Source organism: Apteryx rowi, unplaced genomic scaffold (assembly GCF_003343035.1).
Source record: "Apteryx rowi isolate R43461 unplaced genomic scaffold, aptRow1 scaffold_21, whole genome shotgun sequence".
Taxonomy (NCBI): Eukaryota; Metazoa; Chordata; class Aves; order Apterygiformes; family Apterygidae; genus Apteryx; species Apteryx rowi.
The window spans coordinates 3,891,640-3,914,085 of record NW_020448419.1 but is presented as its reverse complement, the minus strand read 5'-3'; the positions used below and the strand labels follow the sequence as shown (position 1 = coordinate 3,914,085).

The following is a 22,446-nucleotide window of genomic DNA, read 5'->3' as shown; positions in this document are numbered from 1 at the left end:
GTACTTCTCTCCAGTGACTGTAGACAACTACCTCTGATGAAGATGTCTGTATCTTGATATCTCAAAGAAGGTGAGATGAATCTTGCACCGGGTTTCTAGGAGCTTATTTCCATGAAATACCACACAAGAGACCACAGAGATGACAGGAGCATCGCTTAATTTCAAAATTTAGAGCATCTGAGTTTCATTCAATGCATTATTATGGCACTTGTCTACAAAGACAGATAATAGCACTCTCCCAAAAAAATCCCAAACCCAACAAAAATAATCTTTTCCTGCAGGTTTCCAATTACATCAGAACACAACATCCTGGTTTTAGTGAAAACACAGGTCTTCTCTTGCCCACTGACTCTACCTTCAAAGGGTGCAAACATGTCTTCTGTACATCCTCTGTTACACTAAATATTCTGAATATGCTTATAATGGTTATTATTCTCCTTTCTTGGCAGCCTTACAGCAGCCTTAACTTCTATTTCCTCAAATATTCTTAAGCCTGCCAGCACAGCTGGATCATAGAAGACTACCACAGGAAAGTTGCTCATTTCCAACTATACAGGCAAACCATTATTTTGCAGCACAGAGGGGTTGAGAATGACATGGATCGGGCAGAGGCAGTGTCGGGAGAAGAGTGAAGCTCTTTCTGCTCCAACCTCCACATCATGTCCAGTGGAGCAGTTTACAAGCAGTGTACTCCAGTACAGATTTCTCTTGCCTTCTTGGCTAGAAATCAGTGGTGGCAGGGGCGCAAAGCTTTGCAGGAGAGAACTCAGGGTATGCTCATTAGGAATGTCTATAGTACCAAAGACATCATTGAAGGGAAAGAAAAATAATGGTACTATCACAGCTAGAAGAAGAAAATGGAAGAACTGGTCTGTTACATATATTGTTGAAGACATTCCTAGATTTATTAAAAAAACCCAAAAAACTGTTAGTTATACTCACACCTTCATTTAACAGGGGCAATAGATCTCTTCTCAGTTTATGCTGTAGAGAATCATTTACACTCCCTGGCATCATTATATAAGATGAGTTCGCGTACTCCGTTCCCTGATGCTAAACATGTTCCTCTCACACTTGACAATAACTGGTCTAGAAATGTATTTGGTATGTAGTCATTACTTTTTACTATCTTAATTTGCACATTCCTTCATTTTTACTTTGGAGAAATGCACCCGGCTGTGGCAAAGCCGTCTCTTGTGAAAACAATGTTTTCCCTGTAATTAATATTTTTATTAATAACATTATCATTTATGTGAGAAGTTACAGTACTCTGTCAATTATTTTCCCATGAAAGGAGACTGAATTTTTGTTCTATACATGGCTTTTTCATTGCTCCTTTTCTTACGCTTCCGTAATTCCCCACACGCCACATTATTTAGCCATATGTCTGTTTCCTCAAAAAATGCCAGAAGCAAATCCATGGCATCTGTCTGAGAGTTACTGCCCAAGCCATTCTTCAGAATTTAGGTTCACTGGTCGTCACTGCTCACCTGGGGTCTGATAGTTCAGTGAGACCATCTGGCAGCCAGCGTTCCAGAAAATTTGAGGCATGTAATTACTGGAATCCACTCGGCCTCCCTTTGGGTATATCCGACTCATTTGTCGTTTATTATAACTATATAATTTGTTAAGGAAAATGAAATAAAAACAACATAGAAATGTATTGTCATATCCTCATATCTTCAACATTTCTTACATTACTCCTACTATTCCTTACCTTATGAGCTACATTCTTTGTTCCACTATAGACATGGAACATCATAAATAAAGCGGACGTTTGTTGTTTAGTTATAGCATTAGTAGAGAAGAGCCATAAGCAGTTAAAAGGATACTTTACAAACTCTATTGCATGGGTCTTCAAATACCCTAGTCCAACTGATTCATTGAAAGAGGACATGTTATGATGAATATTGCGTTCTAGGAAGGAAAAGACATTTAAAATGTTGCTGTAATGATGCATCAAAATTCACAATCATGCATCATACATAATAGCAGGATATACTATTCAACAAAGTACTGCAAATACTGGTCTGTTTCCCCACGATCTGTCATTCATAGAATCAAATTATACTGAAGATAAATTTAATAATATTTCTGACTTGCCTTTTTCTTTCTCTTCCTGGGAAAATCAACAAAATTTTCATTTTTTGTTTAGGACAAAACTATGATTCACAGCCTGCCTAGTGTTGCTAGATAACACGAAAGAACATGAAAAATGTTCTAGTACGCAATACGAAAGCAAAAGCTAACTGCTGACCTCTGCAGCAATCATGCTCACCTTACTTTAATGAAAAAGGAACTAAAAACAGCAGTTTAGTCAGAAAGGCATATAGAATATAATCACTCTCAACAACTTCATATTCTCCCAGTAATTTAGTGACTCCATGTGGACAACCAATGGAATAACAGGCTAACTTTATATTTAAGGAAACAGATATCTTTAAATATACAGATGAAAGTTATTACACTATAAAAATCGTACACCATTTCTAAACTCTGGAAACAGAGAAATTAAAAAGTACTTAAGATAAGCAGACAAATACTTTTATTTCATTCAACCTTTTATGTTACCTTCTGCTACATCGAAACCTTGAAATTTTACAGGCTGAGCATAGTTGACCATTGTTGATAAATACGGATGTATATTGGTTGTGGCACCTACATATTTGTAAGATGCCATCCACGCTTGTTCATCTTCAACAGTTACTAAACCCTGAAAACACATTTAAAAGAATAATCACTATTTGTGTGTGCAAATGTTGTTGTTGGAATTTCCAACGTGATATAAAATTATACCCAAATCTGCAGAAAGTTAAAATAAATGCAAAATCATACAAGAAAAGTGGAAACTTAATGTCACAAATTAAGATCTATTTTCTTACGGGTATATGCACCAAACACACTCTCATGTTACAGGAGGCATGCAAGAGGACTGATGATAGAAGAGAGCCTAAGTAATGGGTAAACGTTACATGATGTTAGTAATGTAACTTTGGGATAAAAGATAAATGTTAAAATGGACTGAACAATGCTGCGAGATAGTGATCTTTGTCAAGTGAACTCCTGAGAACTGTAATTTAATTCATATTTTCTGATAGCAACTGTGGGGACAGTACACACTTTGTACTGAGTAGAACTTTGTCAACATCAAAACACAAATTGATTCAACGGGCAATCTTTACTAATAAAAGCAAACTGAAAGACAGGGATTGCAGCCTTCGTTGGACTGACAGACATCACAAAACCCACAAGAGGCAGGCTACCAAGCTTATATCCCTGGCCCCTTAGAACGATAAAATTTGACTCCATCATTCACATACAGATGCACTACATTTAGAAGAGAATTGCAAAAACTTTCTACAGGTATCTGATCTGCTAGAAACCTACAATATAAAGCACTTCTCCCGTGGATCTACTGTCCAACTTTTTCCTTTCCCTAAATCAGTTAGAAACATATTCTATTCATTTAAAAAGGGAAAGAAAAAGACAGGCCTCCATCAATCTAAGCAAATCCTGCAAGGCTTCCAGTTCACAGCATTTTTCCCACAAACTTGTTTGCTTGTTCTCTGACTGGTAAATATTTTACTCGGCCTGCACCAGCTACCAACAGAGTGCCAAAGCCAAAATAACTCTTCTTTTACAAAGCCACTAGTCATCGGACAGTCCTAAACAAGACCCATAGTGAAATCTCTAGCCCTGATTTGTCTGTTAGTATTCTCACATGACCTATCGTACGAACGAGAAAAAACACCCCCCAAAAATCTAACCTTCTGTATGCAGACAGTGTACTTCTCCAAAGAAGTAGTAAGTATCTTCAGAAACCATTCTTACAAGTCAGCTTTTTATTTTCAGAATGCAGTAAATGTTTGTCTGAAAGTTCTTTGCCATTACTGTATCAGGAAACCATGAATAACTGCAAGTACGGCAAAGTCCTTTTTCAGGCAATGAGCCTCAGCATGCCTAACAGCATAAAAGCATGGAAGAACCACCTATTTCATAGCACTTGCACTACTGCAACTCATTTACTTACGAAATGAAAAAAAGAAAACATGAATCTACTTGTCAGTATTGTGGGCATGTATGTGTACCTGCCATGTACTGCTAACACATGTTTAAGAAAATGAATTACATGTGAAATGAAACAATTTAGGCCCTGATATGACTGATATAGCCAATGAGAGGAGAATGAGAAAAAATACTGGTCTCCTGTTATTACTTCAGGTGCCCACATAACCAGAATACAGTCTGACCTCTGAGTACTTACAGTTACAAGGAATGGCATTTGCTGATATCTGCTGATTGCCTGGAACAGTTTAGTTACCAGAAGGAGACCAGCTGTGTACAGCTTTATTTGCATTTTAGACTGAATCAAACTTCCAGTGGCTTGTGAAATCAAACTGATACCACATTTTAATGCTGCTCTCTAGGGTCCAACTCAACTGTTTCTCTAGAATTCACATACTGAGGATTCACAAATTTGTCCCCTAAATATGCCAAACACCAGCATCCTTTTATTAGTAGAGCACAGGCTTTTTTTGTTACTAGGTCAATTTTAGCTAATAAAGTTTAGATAAAATTAAGGCCAAAGTTCTTCACAGTAACTAGTCATTTTCAGTGTCTCCATGTTTGGAAGGGCAATATTTAGGAAGAACTGACCACACATCTTCTAAAAATCAGGGTCCTTTAATGTGCCTCCTGCTGCCTGCTTAGAATTGCTAATCATATTTTACTCTCTTGACCCTTAAATGTCTAAGTAATGAATCACAGTGAAAAGGAAGTTGAAGAGGATTATTTATGCCTTACTGCCAGGCAACAGTACCCTGCAGCCTACAGCTGTATGATTACATTACTGACACACCAGCTCCATGGCAATGCTCTAAGACAATCTACTGATTATTAAATTTAAATTACTTACCTACTGACCCACAAATTTTAGAGTTAAAGGACTATTCTCTTTGCACTGTTCACATCAAAGGATTTAGGACTTTAAAGCTATGAATTAGGAAGGAGTAGGATGGCATGTTCTTAAAGCTTACTGAGACGAAGGGATGGTTATAACAGCACATCCTTTTAAGGGCTAGAGAAAAATGGGTAAAAGTTGTTGAGAGCTAGGTTTTTTCCACTCTACCTCCTCTTCCCCCAGCCCCCAAGAAAAAAAGCAGAACCCCCTTAGAAAACAAAACAGACGGAAACAAAGTGTGATTAGGAACAGGAGCAGTTTTAATGAAAGAAGAGAAGGAAGAAGAGTGGAAGGAGGGGGAAGAGTCTAACAGAAGGGAATCTGGGAGAAGATAAATGCAGAAGTCCCAAAGGAAAGGAAAAGGATGAAAAAGAAAGAGGAAAACACAGTGCAGTCAAGGTAAGGGAAGTGGAAAAAAGAAGCAGGGATAATATATCTCAACACCTCTCAAGGAACTGCCCTTTGCCAGTGCATGGCATTTAGAGGCAGGTACCTGCACTGAGATCAGACACTTCTAAGCAGGGACAAGTCATGCACTCCTGGCTGTCCCCAACTAGTGTTGTATGTTCTGACAGCCCTAAACCCAGTATAAAAGGACAGCAGAAGAAGAAACCCTACAGGAGAAAAGGAGGCCAAGTGACTTTCAAAAACATTCGATAGGTGCAATGAAACTGTGCATAAAATTGTTAATTGTTAAACCACTAAGAATGCATGGTAAGTAATATTTATGTTATATATAAAGCAATAAAACAAACTACATAACATCCTATGTGTCACCTTTTTATTGTTTTCTTGCTCAGAATCTTCAACAGCCTAAGGGAAAAAAATATATATACATTACCCAAAGAAAATGCAGTATGAAATACTCATAAGTAAGGCAAAAAAAATCCTCAAAAAGTTAATGTATTTAGCAAAAAGTATAACCTCTTCCACTTTATTGCGTGGCTCATCTGTCACAAAAACTTGCAAAAAGTTGCAATATCTTTCAAATGTGGGCACACAAGATATGAAATTCAGCAGCTGGCCAGCAGTGGGAATAGGAGGGAGGATGCTAAAAGGTGAAGTCCAAACTACTGCAATCACTAGATGTGGGGGACAGGAAGTTTCAGAGAAGAATGAGAGAATGACACACCCAGAGAGCACAAAGGATCATCTGGATATGCAGGCTGTCCCGATTCTGAAAACTTAAGGGTTAAGACTGCTGTAAACTGTGCTTTAAAGGCCCACATTCGGAAAAGGCCTGTCTCAAGATGTTACTTGCAATGGCCAAGTAAGCGTCTCTGCAGTCTGTCTTCAGTTATAAGCTGTCACTACTCAGAATCTCAGACAGATAAATGGTGACTTGGCACTGAAGGTACCTACCTAAAGAATAAGGAATGAGTCACTGATCAGCAAAGCAGCAAAGAAATTACCCAAGGGCAAATGCTGAGGATGACTGACTAATCTGAAAAAAAAAGTGCTCAGGTGGTTAAGGACCTGCTGATTTAGTAAGTGAAACTAGCCCAAGAGCACACAAGTTAAACAGCAGTTCAGTGAGAAGATCCACAAAAGTCTTGAAGAACCAAGGATGCAGACTGAAAGACAACCCAAGCAGGCAGGTCTGATGTCTCTGTGGTACTGCTAAAGAGAGACATACTGCCAAGGGCAATCTATGTCATGAAAAGATTTCCCTTATTGATACTTCCATCTGGAATAAGATCCAAAGGTAGCCAGGCAGGAGAGAAGTGACCACAAATGCTTGAGTGACAGAGGAGTATGATCTGATAAGGTACCTCAGCACTTGAATGTTTTTTTCTGTAGCAAGCAGCTCTAATGCCTTCAGTGCCAGAGGAGGCTTAGTTTTGAATTCCAGTGTCCTGTATCTTAATTACTGTCAAGTGCTATAACAAGTAATATTCTGTTACTGAGTACAGACTGATAAACTGTACTAAATCAAATACCAGTGGAATAAAAAGCACTCTTACCCTGTCTGCCAGCTGGCTTCCTGGTATAGCCCCATTGCCACACTGCCCCACCAGGGAATGATCTTCCTACTTTGCCTGTATCGCTGCATGTGGAAGGGAGAAGCTACCCTAAGAGTTAACCAATAAAGAATGACCCAGGGAATCCCTATAATGGAGACACAGGACAAAGCTTTGCCAGGAAGCACTGTTGAGTGAGGAAACTGATATTCTCCCCACATTAAAACTCTGAAATGGTGATGCAAAGTAAAATATCAAAGATAGGATTGCAGGGAATTGCTAGCAGCCTTTAATTAGTATTTTTGGTGAAAACTTTCACTTCTTGTGCACTGTCTTCCTACATACTGATTCCATTTCCTCAATGAGTATTCCACCTGAACAAGCAGAGAGCTATTTTGGGCTATAAAATTTTGTGTTCTCATGAATCTGAGGGTTAAGAATTCAGTGAAAGCTTGTATTTGACTCTTCTGACAACATGTGATGCTTCCACAAAATAGAATGTCTTTTACGCTTATCTCTGTGGAAAGCTTCCAAGGAAATACATATAAGAAGCAATCCCACCTTTTTGACACTGATGGCAACAGCTTCTTTTTGACAGTAATCATCTGCAGAAAGGTCACTTCCGAATTTGTACTCTGGATGTGCTTCTTCTTCCTGGTCAGCTGCACAGAAAAAAAAGAAGGATCAGTGCAAAAAAACACAGTAGCTGCTGTTTTTGTGTGTGAGATGAAACAAATGACAGCCAAATGCACAGGTTTGGTTTGGGAGATTTTTTAAACAGAAGAAAAATCCATGGCATTAGGTTTCCAAGCATTAGTAGTAAATTACAGCAAAGGCCTGAGATTCTTAGGGCTTTGGCGTGGTTAGGAAGGGAGACTTTATTTAGTATATATCTGAAGGAATCATTAATATGCTTAGGAAAACTGTAAAAAAGCACAGGATTGGGGAAATAAACAAGAAATGAAGATGGGTTCTTTAAATAAAGATGTAAAAAGTTGCTGGTGTCCAGACTTCTAATGTGTGTTTTTAGTTTCCTCACACACCCCTATTATAGAGGATCCTTTAAATTTATTTTTAAGGTGATTTTCCATATGAAATTAGAGCTCTCAAAGAAGACAATAAGGCCTCTTACAAAAACAAAATCAAGTATATGATTTATTTGGATTTAAATAATAATTTCAGAAAATACTTATTTGAGCCTCTTGGTAGTCTAGCATGTAATTAATAACACAACACTATAACAACACTATTGGAAGTATTCATTTCAAGTGGGACTCAGCCTGCCAAATAGCATGTCCTCTGTGCTCCTGGATCATCTGAAGAGGCCCTTCCAAAAAATCCTTGTGCTTCAGGCTTTTTCATCATTGCAAGGACAGACAACAGATTTGGATCATAAAGCATACCTATCCCGAGGACTTCTACTGACTGCAATGGCAGCAGCTTTGTGATATGAAGGAATCAAGGACCAAGGGGTAGGCTATAGCTCGGACATTCAGTATGAAATGGGTCATAGTCCAGTACCTTGGGACAGGCACTGCATGATTTACCTCATCTGAAGGTGGCCATCTATAACAGGCCATGTGAATCACATCCTAGAAATGCCTGCTTTTCTCTGTTGGCCATAAACACATTCCACATCACTGGCTCAGATCTAGATGTTTACACTAATGATATCTGAAGTTCAGCATGAAAAATCCTATCCCTGATGTTATCCATATAGAGAATAACGCAATAGTTCAATCTGATGTTGACACAAGCATTAAAAATAATGACAAAATCTGTTTCCAAAGCAAATATCACAGCCTCCCAGTCACGTACACACATACATACACAGTGAAAATCTGACTGGGTTGCTGCTACAACATAATTTCTGAAAAGTAAGTTAAAAATTACCACTCGGACCACCTGAGCTGTGTTCAAAGCTCAACATGCCAACCACAGCCCGCCACAGAGTCAGAAGCAGCTGTGGCATCTATCTGAGATGAGATGGTGGGGCTGGAGGTCTGTATAAATGGTCCTGCACCGAGCCCAGACTTACTGCTGCTGCCACAGACCACACATGTGGTTTGCGTGGGTAACGCATGCTAGTTGCTGATGCTGGCCCACTGTTTTACAACATGCAATGTTCTAAGAGGCATTCTCTATGAAATCCTCACCACTTTCTATTTCTTCTTCATTATCATCCTCTAGGATATTTACAGGGGCAGCTGTTTCGCCAGCCTCCATCATCTTTTTCAGAGCATCTAGCTGTTCTGTTTATAAGAAAAATAAAAGAAATTAGTCACTTCATAAACAGTTTGTAGCAAAATGAAATACATGAAAACAAGCAAAACTCTCTGATTCTGAGATCTACTTTTACTTAATGGGAACTCCAAGATCAAGTTTTCAGTTAGCACCAAAATTTTGCAGAATAAGAGTGTCATTAGACATGGACTGTTGCTAGTTCTGAAAAGCTGTCAAGAGCTGTATCCAAAGCTCACTGAAGTTAAGGAAAGTACCTCCACAGACTTCAAAGGCCTTTGGAGTTAATATATTATTTCTTCAAAGAATAAGCAGACAACTCTCTCTTCTGTGATTGATTTATGCACCATATTCAAATGGAGGCAGAGAGCTTGGATTTTCAATTGTGTTCCTGTGTGCATTTCGGTTAGACAGTATGAACACCATCAGCGTAACGTTGAAGTCAGTAGAAGGTTGCATGCTTATCTTTGGCAGGAGAAGGACCACGGTTTATCACTATGGCCATACTGGAAACTAAGATAACAACGTTATTATTACTGAAAGAAGATAAATATCAGAACTGGCAATAACAGCAAGAAGAGCAATTTGAAATTCCATTTCACTTTTTGCTTATCCTGGAACAACACAGCAATGTAAACATATCACTGTGGGCAGAATTTACTAGAGATTATATCTCTGTTATATTTTAGCTTGAAAAGCAATCTGATAAAGTCCCAGGATTACATTTCTAGGTCTATCTATGCTACACGCTGATATCAAGGCCCAGACTCTAGCATTCATATGAAACGCAAGGGCAAACAAAGTGTCATTTACATACAATTCGTAACACATATTCTTCAACATTGAAATGCAAGCAATTTGAAAAGTTTAGAAACATAAAGTGCATTCATCTCAAGTCTGGACTTTTGTTTAATTTAACACTTGACAAGCTTTACTTACTTTTTTCTACTTCAGGTTTCAGCCTTTTATTCTTTATGAGAATCTTTCTTCTGAGGTCATTAGGAGAAGGTAAGGCTTTACCTGGATCAAGCTGTAAAATAATCAATAAAAAAGGCTTAGTAACAGCTACTGACCTCTTTGTATCCCTATTTTGGACTTTGACTTTAGGACAGCAATGGTACTAGGCAGTGAGCAAGCAGTGCCACCTCAGGCACAACCCTGGAAGGCAGTCTGACTGGAGTAATATCATCTCCTCTGTTCTTCCCTATCCCATGGGAAAGCTCTGCACAGGTAACTGTTGCCAGCTGAAATCAGCACATTGCTCTCTGGCCTACGCCATCCTCAGCTGCCTTGATCAAAATGTCTTCTGTTGTCTTCTACCTAGCAGCGGGCATGGATGTGGCCTGCAACTCTTCATCAGAGGACTTCCTACTTTCCTTCTCTCCCTGTGCCTGACACATAGTCCAAGTCACAGTTTAGCCTTTTCCGATTTGATCTCTAAATAACTCACCTTTTATGGTCCCTTCAAGCTGTAATAATGCAAGCAAGCCAGCCCACACATACTTACAGCGTACTTTACAGAGTAAAAATGGGCTGGCACTGGTGAATGGAAAACACTACCCAGTTCTTAGTTAAGTGATGAGGACTGTTTTTTTCCAGTGGGGCTACAGGGTCATGTCTTCAGCATTTGTGAAAGGCACCAAATGGCAAATATCACATACACAGTAAGTATTAGTAAAAGGTTTGTTCGAATTTAGGGAAGGAGAAAAAACATTATTGAGAAAAGGGAAAAAGTACAAAACCCTCTGAGTTAAGCTTCATCACATCAGTCTGAGGCTGAGAAATAGATTTTGGGGTACTGTACCTCAGTACCCTCTCCACCTGAGGCCTGCTAAGGATATTATTTAGGGAGTTATTGTTATAACGGACTATGGTTCCCAGTGAAGCATGAGCGATATGGTACTAGAAAATATTGTCAGGACTAGTAAAAATTATTAGAAGAAATATTCAGATATTCTTATCCTTAAATCCAACTTTCTGAGCTAGGCAGAAGCACAATTCTGGAGGAAGAAACGGAAGAACCAACCACCACAACCTGAAACCCAGGTACAAGAAGCAGAGATGACAAACACCAACCAAGCCAAAAAAAAAGAACCAACCCCAAACCCTGCCACAATAATGGGTGCAAACCTCCTTGCAGAAGGGTATTAGTTATCTATTACCACCAGGCTAGCTCAGCCATGGGAGTTGCGGCTTGCTCACTGATGACAGAGTACACATTGAGCAACTGTTCCTGAGATCGCTTATATTGTAGTTCCACTAGATGTCAGTGCCGCAGAGATCATTTATCCCTAGGCCTCCAGGATGCTAGTCAGCATCCCCAAGCATAGGGTAGAGCTAGATGCCCATTTGGACAAATATTTGCTTTCAGTTAAAAAACAAATCCGCTTCAACCAGTGTCATGTCTCTCTTAAGGTCTGTCCTCCTCAGCCAGTCGAGGCACCAGCAAACAAGTGCTCCTGAAATACGTATTCCAGGTTTCCTGGGATGTCTTTGCAACATTTGTTTTGCTGGGGGCTGGGGACCGAATGAACCCCTGAGGAGGAATGGAGACAAAATGTAGAAGGGAGCGCAGGCAGCTGAAGCTAAATACTGGGGCCTGAGGTAGCAGCACTGTAGCCTTTGGTTGGCTCTATTTTAGGCTTGCCTAAAGCTGCTGGAAGCAAGTCTTTGTGAAGAGCATAGCAAGGTATTACAGACATCACAGGGGAATACTACAGGTTTTTTTTCTCCAAGTTGTACCTTTCAGGGTGACAACCTGATTTTCTCCCAGTCTTAAGTGGTGCTGTCCCTGCCACATGCAAGGGAAGCCAAGAAAAGTGCAGCCCTGAAGATGCCGATGACCAGAGGCCTCTTTGAAAGGGCTCAAAGGGTCAGGAGCTGAGAAGACAGGCAGAGTCCTCTTTGCCATGGGTTCCCACAGCACCGAGAGCAGCTTGTTCACTGTTTTGGTGGCTGCTGGCATAGGAAGTGAGCAAATTGTTCACGGGACTAAGGAAGGCCTGGAGGTGTAGCCGCAAGCGCTGGATAACAAGACACTAAGCCTCAAATACTGTGTTTGGGGAGCAGTGTCTGTTATTATCTCCTGCCATGCAGGAGAGTGAAGTGCATGCAGATTACAGTGCACTTGATAGCCTAAGTGAGACTGCAGGGAACTCTTTGTGCTTAATTTAATTCTTAATGGAGTAGTGGGGGCTACCTAGCCTGCAGAGCCTGATCTAGAGTGTGAAGCATGCAAAGTGCAGCTGAAATGAGGTACTGCATCCTTCTCAGATGAGACCATGCAATTTATAATTAATCATTTGTCAACAGTGACTGGCAATTTCAGAGTTACAAATGCCCAACAAATACAACCTATGTGGTGTATTTTATATAGGATCTGATATTACATCACACATCAAGGGGATGGAGTTCCCCAGGCTGCTCGCCCAAGCCCTGTACAGAAAAGATTAAACAAACCAGATAAGGACAAGTTTGTATCAAAAAGCAGAGACATCCCAAATGGCTACTCGGTTTTGAAAGAACAGGACTGGAACTGAACAGCATTCCCACAATAGGTAATATAATCCCAGTTTATCCTCTCTCTCAAATACAGCTAATATAAAAAATAGAAACACAGGCAGAAAATAACATACCGGATGGGTTTCTAGAGGCTGCTTCAACAGGAGATCTCCAAAAAGATCTTCACAGTATTTTGACATCTTGTACTGTTGATATTTGCTGGAAAATATGACATCGGTTAACTTTTAAATATAAAAAAAGAAATCACTATTACTCAGCAAAAGAGAGTAACACCAGAATAATTTAGGCATCCCAAATTATACACTGCCCACTTTCTCTCAACTGAAAACTATTATTTTACTGTAAACAAACTGTTAGTAAAAAACTATTATCTGATACACATGAATTTAAATTAAAGACCAAGAAAGTAGATGAACTGAATACCACACAGCTAATGGAACGTTCAAATATACTTCACAGCTTTACCACAGATTACAATATTGCCATTATTAAGACAGCTAAAGCTTGACCAGGATATTAAAGTACAGTCTCTTCCAAGTGAGAACCAATATATCTGCACACCCCTATACAGTTTTCAAATACACTCAAATTACAGTACTTTTGAGCATATCATCTTTCTCACCCATTGCACTATTAAAAATAAAAAAGGGATACGCTATATACCTGCAGTGATTTTCAAATGAAAGAATGACAGGATACTCTGATGTAACAAATGCTGTTTCCTTAATGGCTTGAATTACGTCCTTTAAAATGTAACAACAGGATTCAAATTAGAACAGATCAAATTACAATCACATTGAAAGAGATTTTTTTTTATCCTATACCCCACTCTGAGAAACAAAGAGCTAAATCTCAAATGTAGCTAATGAAACCAGAACAGGAACAGAATGTATGCTCATTCTTCTCTACGTCCCCCAACGACCTGGATTCAGTGCCTGACAGCGCTCACTGCACTTGCAGCAAAGACGGCTGCTCCACTCACAACCCGTCAGAGTTACCCCCAGATCTGCCATCTCATTTTGCCAGGAAGGATTTCAACTCCAAGAGTAACCCCAAATCTCCAGGCTGCTTCCACAGCTAAAAACTTCGTAGGCAGTGGAGGGGATTTTTACTCTGTTGTGCGAAGAGCTATAGGATGTGAAAAGACTGGAAGACTGGGCAACAGATGAGAACCTGCTTCCTGCAGGGAAGTGGAAAAGGGGTGTATGACACAAGGCAGAAAGGAGCCTTAAGGTTTGGGGACAAGAGGCCATATCGATGAGATCTGTCAGTCTGTCGCAAAGGAGTAGCAGCTGGGTGCGGAGAAGAGGAAGGTGCCCTGCACTGATTCTTGTCCTGGGGAGTTTATTTGGGCTTACTTTCAGGCGTAGTGGTCAGGCATTTACCTTGAAAAGAATATCTGTACACATTGCTTTTCCATGTGTTATTATTGGTTCTTGGTCTTCACCTTTTCCATCCCAACAGTCCAGCTCAACGCATCTAAAGACCCAAGAAAAACTGTATCAGCTTTCCTAGTGTTTCAGTACAGGCAAGCTACTCAGGACAAGTTCTGATCAGTGATGTTCAGGAACAGTAGCTACAAAGCAATTTTAGGCATAACACAATTCCTTTTAAGCTGCATCTGTGTAATTTCAGGCTGCTTTTACAACTTGGGATATACTACCTTAAATACAGTATGTATGGGAGAATATATTCACACCTGAGCACCTTAGCATTCATTATTTATTCTCTTCCATGGTTGTGACATGCTACAGTATGTCAAGAAATTAAGCAGGAAATCATAAACTGATTCTCATTTATACATAAACTTCTTAATTAAAAGGCAGAAAATCCTCTCAAATTCTTCAGTTTTCATTTTGAGATCAAACTTCTGTTGCCTTTATCACAACCCATCTCCCATCTCCTGAAACCAATTCATACATCATCTTGCAGTGTTTTTTGGTGAGAAAAATAGTACCTTAAATATGTATTTTTTCATTTACCACACTTAATTTATACATTCAATTATGCAACTTATCACTACTAAGGAATATTATGTAGACTTAACTATTAAATTCACAAATGTTAAAGTCTATTATCTACTGCTTCCAACCTGCATCCAGCCAGAAGCACTTGTCTGTACATCTCCACTGAAGACTTCCCACCAAACTGCCTGCCTGTTAAGTATGTATTGTGGGAGGAACTGATGAAATAGTGAGCCAAAGGATGGTCCATTTCTTGATACAACTCCAAACGGTCTAGGAAAACTGGGGCATTTTCATCTGACATCAAGTATCTGCAAAATCCATCACTTGATATGAGACCTGGAAGGAAGAAGAAAGCATGGGTAACGTACTGTTAGAAATTTATAATGGGCACAAACCCTATCAAAGCAGGAACCCTATCAAAAAGTTACATCTACACAAGCTTTTGCAGGCAAACAGAAGCTCCCTCTTCCAGTACTCCAAGCTAAACAGCAACTGTGACACTGGTGCAAAATCTGCTACTATGTTCCCCAAAAATAAGAACGGCTGTATCAGAAAAAATTAGGGTTCCATCTAGCTCAATATCCTGTCTCCAGCACTTATCAATAGTAGACCTAAGCCATCAAGAGCATGCGAGCAAGGCAAGCAAGTAGTGACACATCCTCAGAATTTCAGACTCTCGGACTTTGTCAGCAAGAAATTGCGAGTTTGCATTTAACAGTCTTACATGGGACTTCTCCCCCTCTTGCTCAATATTTAGTCCTGCGCTGACTGTGGCTACATTGCTGTTAATCAGCTTGCAGCACACGTAGAGATTGTTCTCTGCTGGCAAAAACCAAGTGAAGACATACCTGAAAACACTCATGTGTGTTCATTTGCAAAGCATGGAAAATCTAAGATACTTCCAAGTACATTGTTTGAAATACCTGCAGTAGTTTATTCCGTTACAATGAAAAGCAAGCCATTTTCTACGCAAACATGGGACAGTACATTAACTCAGGACAGAATTTGCAACATCTTTCTCTTACTTCCCTGTTATGTGCTTTATAAAGTATAAAAAAAATCAAGGGATAAATTCCAATGAAAAAAAGGGTAAAATAATCAGTGCAATATCAGAAAATCACTGCAATATCAGTTTTTAAAGTGCCAGGAGGCTATAAAAGGATGGGGGATAGGGAAGAAGGGATTACTCACAGAGAGTCATAGCAAAGAATAATTATCTGACACTAATTTGGAAACTGCATTCCCTAAAGTCAAATATGGATGCTCAGCTATTTCTAAGGCACAGGTCACAGCACTCCTAATTTTATTTTGTTTAAAACAACTTTTTCTCTTATACAGAGAACTCCAATAATCCTGCTTTTTATTTTGCTCATAGCCTTCTGAAAAATCCTGTAGTGGAGCTTAAGCTTTCTGTGGTTTGTGTTAGCCAAAGGTGAACTGCCCTGGAAAGTCTTACTCAAATCCTCTCAGCTGCTTCTGAGTTTTGGAAGAAGGTGAAAAAGGGGGGAAAATGGAATTTCCAGCTTTAAAAGTGTTTTTATTTCATTGATCACTGAGAACTTAAAAGTGGCAGCACAAAATGGCTCTCAGATGATATGCAGTGAGTCTAGTGGAAAAAGTCACAGCTGGGCAGGCATTCCAGGCAGCCAATGGTTGTGGTCTGTAATCTTCTTGCTCAGAGAGAGCATAACATTTTGCAAGGCACCCATGTAAAATATGCTGTTGTAAGCTAGGCTGCTGCCCTCAGGTAGTATACAGATCACAATATAAGAAGGCTAAATGAATATCCAGTGGAGCACAGGGTAACATTTTTTACAATACTTAAACAGCTTCGTAGTCAGCCACATGCACGGGACCCTGATGGCAGAAGGAGTCCCCACATTGCTCTCCATTTACTCAAGGCCAGACTTGGGCTAGCCTCTCCTATTTTGTACCAGGACAGCTGTATGTGTGGCCATGCCATAACCTGTATCAGGGAATTAAACCTTCTGAAAAATCACCGATTTTGAGGGGGAGATATTTCTCAGCAAATCAGGTTCCTGATCTAGTTCTCTGGGCGGCCACACAAGCACTTGCCCACTGACCACAAGGACTGTAAGCTCCTTTTTTAGACATCTGATGCTTCAGAAGATGTTGCCCAAATGCCTAAAGACCAGTGATGTTAAATTTCCTCCCATTTGTTTACCTTTACTCTTCAAGTCTTCATCCGGCTCATATGTCTCAATTATCTGCATTGCTCTTTTTGTATCATAGAATGGAAATAAAATTTCATTCAGCCGAGGATCTCGCTGGTGCTAAGGTTAGAAAACAACAGAATTCAGCAAAACAATGTAGTACACAGCTATCCTCCAAGAGCATTTCGTTACTGCAGATGAGAAAGAAAGAAGTGGACATTTAAAAAAAACAAAACTAAACTAAAACTTACAGAATATCCAATGGTAGCTTTAGCATTAGACAGAAAACAAACTTTACTTATCTTTCATAAGAAACCTAGGCAGTTTGATTCTAGAAATATTTCCAAAGAGTCCAGTGTAATCATATAACTGGTCTTACTGTTGCTTGTTCATGAAAATAATGATTGCACGTGGTATACGTGCCAATGAAATGTTGAAAATAAATAGCTAAACTCTCTTCTTCGTAAATTCTCTCTTCTTCCCAATCATTTTTGTAGATCATGTAAACTGATAGACTTGACTGATGGCACTGTAATCACCTCCGCAAAAATGCATGTCTTCCGCAACATCTATAGCTAAAGTAAAAATTAGAAGTAAAATAAAGCTATACTATAAATACAGAATTTGAAACCTGAATTTAGAAATGTGCAACTATTGATTATTTGTGAATTATATAAATATTGTTCATTAGCTACTCAAAAATCAGCTTAGGTTCTTAAGAAACTTCACAGTATCATCTCTTCCATTCACAATAATTTATGATATTGCGATATCATAATATATGTAATACTTAGGTGTTCGAGATACAATTTAGCAGTGATTTCTAATACACTGCTAAAATTCAGAGGTTTTAAGGTTTCATTTTAGAGTGTGCTATGTAATACTTGGGTTTTTTTCCATTCCAGATTAGAGCTGCACACTGTGTGCCTGATTCTCCATTAAAAAAAATTAAAAACAGAATTGAACTGAGAAGTGTCATGTAAGCAGATGCAATAAAACATAAAGAAATAAAAATGACTGTGAAAATACTCTTTTACCCCAGTAGGTGCAAAGTTTTCAAGCTGTAGTTTAAGCACAATTCAGAAAAGTAACAGGCCACCCCCATATTGGTGATCAATAATTTGGAGTGGACAGGAGGGTTTTCATATGGCTTGGCACAGCACTACCAGCATTTGCTGTAATTTCTTATGCATAAACCTTGTGACTTTTTTTTTCAAGAAAAAAGCAATATCCAACTGAAAATAAGCAACTTCATCTGTTTTCTTCCAATCAATATATTGGTGCCTGTGCTTGATTCATTTCAAGAAATTACAGCCAATGCCAATACAGTCATGCAAATTAGGAGGGATCTTTCAAGTAATGCTACTGACAGTCTGCAGCATCTGAAGTATAGCAATTACATTCACTACAGATCAGCTATCTGGATATGTAAGTAAAACTCAGATGAAATATGAAATGAAAGCAGCTGGATGCAGGACATAACTTGCTAAGCACCACACAACAGCAATACAACACTTGCATGCAACAATACAATCTACTGTGACAAATGACAAGCTATATACCATTAGTGAAAATATACCACTTCAAATAATTTTAAGAAAGAGGAAGGAAGGTTCTTACTAAAGAGAGCTCTTCTCCACTCTTTCTTCCACAGATAAACACAAGAAAATGGAAAAAAATAAATGGGATAAAGCAAAAAGTCTCCTCTTGGGAAAGAGTGTCTCAGAATTATTGTAGGGAGCTAAGAGCAAGATAGTCTTCTTAATGATCATTACTATCTTTTTTTTCATCTGAACAAAAGTATGTCTTTATGTTTAGTTTAAAAAATAAAGCAAATTTTACAACTGATGAGTTGTAACTTTAAAAAAAAAGAAGAACAGAAAAATATTTAGGACATCTCTTGAGGAAATGTTCTGCACTCCTGAATTTGTTGACTCAGGAAAGTTGTAACACAAAAGCTAACCAGTACTAAAAGCATGAAGTTTCATTGAGAAGACAATGTGCCCCAGGACTAATCATATATGTCCAATGCAGCTGCTTTTGCTTGTTCTAGTTACTATATTAGAAGGACACCCTTCCACTACACCTTCTTAACCATATGAGGGTGAACCATCTAAAAGCATGCACAGAAGGAATGCCTGGTTGATTCGCATTTGTCCTGTGCAGCAATAAGAATGGTTTCCTTTTGTGGAAATGCAGAGAAAAAGAGAGAGAGAAAGAGAAAGAGAGAGAGAGAAAAAAAAAACAAACAAAAAAGGATGTCCTCATACCTCCTTCCCAGGAGAAGGAAGGAGTTCTGGTCAAACTACTGAATTTCTACTTTGACAGTTACTTGGCTTAAAATTTACTGCTGCAAATGAATGACAGAAGCAAATCTCAATAGCAGTGGTCTCATTTGTTCTTCTATTACTTTTCTTTTTTCTTAAAATTTAACTTTAAAAGAGAAGACCTAGATAAAACACTCAATGCTTGACAATAACTAAATTTCTAAAAACTTCCCAGACACCTTAACACTGATATACAATTAAATCAGCTGTCAGCCAGCAGCATTTAAAAGTCAAAGAGAGACAGTAGTTTGCCTGCGAAAACTCCAGGAAAGCATTTCACTTTCCACTCATACCCAGAAACATACCCTCATACTCCCTTAAAAACCCATAAAACTAACAGCTTCTGCAGCATGCCTTGGAGGTTACTGAATTCAAAATAATTTAGGTTGAAGGCTCTCATGAAGAACTGTCCTGTCAATCAACTCCCTTCTCCAATTAGCGGTGATGTTTAATGCTGGAAATATAAAAAGATTTTTATTGTTACATAGGAGAAGTATTGGCCAGATGTCAAAGGGATAAAAACGATCACATCAGGAGAGAGATTCTGGGTCAATTAGTGCCTTTGAACTCATGACCAAAACCTTAAACTATTTCAAAACCAAAAGACTTCCAGAATAGAGCCAAAGGCATGGGTTTCAGGTCATCAGAGCGAGTGTCCCACTCCATAAGACCATTTGACTAATTTTTTCCAGCTTCAGTCACCAACTAAAGGGCCAACTATAAGATTTCCATTTGAAAAACTTGCCATGTCTATAGGATGTAAGGAACAACATCTTCAGTCTTGCCCATAAAATAAGACTTCTGATTCTGACAAACAACTGCTAAAATCATACAAAATTGAGAGCACAGCACTTCAACTTTAGGTTTTTATTGAAGAGACAGTGGAGATGGCCACGAAGTTCCTGCGATGGCTGGCACTTCAAAAGTGTGAGCTCCCAGAAAGTACACTTTAAACTATTTTAAAATTGATTTATATGATTATTTTAAAGTCAAAATAGTAGTTTACTGAAAAATGTCGAATTACTCAACTCATGATTAACACACAAAAAAAAAAGCCCAGAAGCAAATATAGGACAAGGTGAGGGCAGAGCTTTATGTTTCAAGCAGTGAAGTCTATCACTACAAGTCAGCTTGGGGCTGAAGTACTTTAAAAGGATCATTTACAATTTAAGCAACAATTTAACCCTTTCCTCTTCTCAATGCAAGAGCAAGAATGACATATCTTAACCACGACCCTGAGTCCTGCAAACATTTAGACACCGAACTTTGTAAAGAACTACAATAAAAGAACATCTCACAGTAGTGACATTAAGCATATGCTTACATTTGGCAGTAGAGGGAACTATGTGGATGGTAGCTGAGGCCTCAAGTATGTAATCATTAGTGATGAAATTGTTTATCTTCTCACTACCTTTTCTTTTTGAATACTGTTTCTACATGTAGTTCATGAGGGCTTTAAACTAGGAAAGATGGGGGAAGGGGAGAGTTATAGTGACAGGGTAGCTGGCAAAAGACAGCTCAAGTCAGGGCCGCCAGGAGGTGAATGCAGCCAGGGAAGTGCGCATGGGATGTGGCTATGGAGGATCCTCTTTTACCCCTCCTGGGAAACTGCATGCTCAATCACCTCTCTGAAATGCCTGTACACCAATGCACACAGCATGGGGAATAAACAGGAAGAATTAGAGATCTGTGTGCAGTCACAGGGCCATGATCTCATTGCCATTACAGAGACATGGTGGGATAGATCGCATGACTGGAGTGCTGTCATGGATGGCTACATGCTTTTTAGGAAAGACAGGCCAGGAAAGCGAGGTGGTGGAGTTGCTCTTTATGTGAGAGAGCAACTGGAATGTAACGAGCTAGGGGTGGATGAAGAGTGAGTCGAGAGCTTATGGGTAAGGATTAAAGGGCAGGCTAGCATGGGTGACACTGTTGTGCGTGTTTACTACAGGCCACCTGATCAGGAGGAGGAAGTCGATGAGGCCTTCCACAGACACCTGGAAGTAGCCTCACGATCCCAGGCCCTGGTTCTCATGGGGGACTTCAACCACCCTGATATCTGCTGGAGAGACAACGCAGCTAGGCACAAACAATCCAGAAGGTCCCTGCAGGGCACTGATGATCACTTCTTGACACAGGTGGTGGAAGAGCCAATGAGGAGAGGTGTGCTGCTGGACCTCGTACTAACAAACAAAGAAGGACTGGTKGRAGATGTGAAGGTCRGGRGCAGCCTTGGCTGCAGYGACCATGAGATGGTGGAGTTGAGGATCCTGTGAGGAGGAAGCAGGGCAATAAGTAGCATCGCAACCCTGGACTTCAGGAGAGCAAACTTTGGCCTCTTCAGGGACTTACTTGGAGGAATCCCATGGGTTAGGGCTCTAGAAGGAAGGGGGGTCCAAGAGAGCTGGTTCATATTCAAGCATCCAAGCTCAAGAGCAGTGCACCCCTATGAGTAAGAAGTCAAGCAAAGGGGGCAGGAGACCTGCCTGGACAAGCCAGGAGCTCCTGGCAAAACTCAACCAGAAGAAGGAAGTATACAGAAGGTGGAAAGGGGGACAGGCCACTTGGGAGGAATATAGGAATGTTGTCAGAGTATGTAGGGATGTGACAAGGAAGGCTAAGGCCTGTTTGGAATTAAATATGGCAAGAGATGTCTAGGACAACAGGAAGGGCTTCTTCAAATACATCAGTAGCAAAAGGAAGACTAGAGAGAATGTGGGCCCGCTGCTGAATGGGGTGGGTGCCCTGGTGATGAAGGATGCAGAGAAAGAAGACTTACTGAATGCCTTCTTTGCTTCAGTCTTTACTGTTCAGGCCTGCCCTCAGGAATCCCAGACCATGGAGGYAAGAGAGAAAGTCTGGAGAAAGGAAAACTTTCCCTTGGTTGAGGAGGATTGGGTTAAAGATCATTTAAGCAAACTTGACACCCACAAATCCATGGGTCCCGATGGGATGCACCCAYGAGTGCTGAGGGAGCTGGTGGACGTTATTGCTAAGCCACTCTCCATCATCTTGGAAAGGTCAAGGAGAACAAGAGAGGTGCCTGAGACCTGGAAGAAAGCAAATGTCACCGCAGTCTTCCAAAAGGGCAAGAAGGAGGACCCAGGGAACTACAGGCCAGTCAGCTTCACCTGCATCCCTGGAAAGGTGATGGAGCAGCTCATCCTGGAAGCCATCTGCACGCATGTGGAGGACAAGAAGGTGATCAGGAGTAGTCAGCATGGCTTCACCAAGGGGAAATCATGCCTAACCAATCTGACAGCCTTCTATGATGGAATGACTGGCTGGGTAGAT

The 22,446-nt window shown here is 39.9% G+C and overlaps 1 protein-coding gene across 3 annotated transcripts in view; it reads right to left on the bottom strand.

The window, feature by feature from the left end:
* The window catches only part of PLCB4 (phospholipase C beta 4), a 99,774-nt gene that overhangs the window by 50,516 nt on the left and 26,812 nt on the right, over positions 1–22,446 (bottom strand). For 2 of the 3 annotated variants that reach the window (XM_026064161.1, XM_026064163.1), the window contains exons 10-20: positions 16,837–16,945; positions 14,777–14,987; positions 14,070–14,163; positions 13,348–13,427; positions 12,798–12,882; positions 10,102–10,192; positions 9,078–9,173; positions 7,483–7,583; positions 2,572–2,713; positions 1,833–1,917; positions 1,491–1,615 (exon numbers count right to left, since the gene is read on the bottom strand). In XM_026064161.1, the coding sequence (XP_025919946.1) occupies positions 1,491–1,615; positions 1,833–1,917; positions 2,572–2,713; positions 7,483–7,583; positions 9,078–9,173; positions 10,102–10,192; positions 12,798–12,882; positions 13,348–13,427; positions 14,070–14,163; positions 14,777–14,987; positions 16,837–16,945 (1,219 nt within the window). Of the gene's footprint in view, positions 1–1,490; positions 1,616–1,832; positions 1,918–2,571; positions 2,714–5,737; positions 5,774–7,482; positions 7,584–9,077; positions 9,174–10,101; positions 10,193–12,797; positions 12,883–13,347; positions 13,428–14,069; positions 14,164–14,776; positions 14,988–16,836; positions 16,946–22,446 lie in introns of all 3 variants that reach the window. The other variant, XM_026064162.1, reaches the window with a different exon arrangement.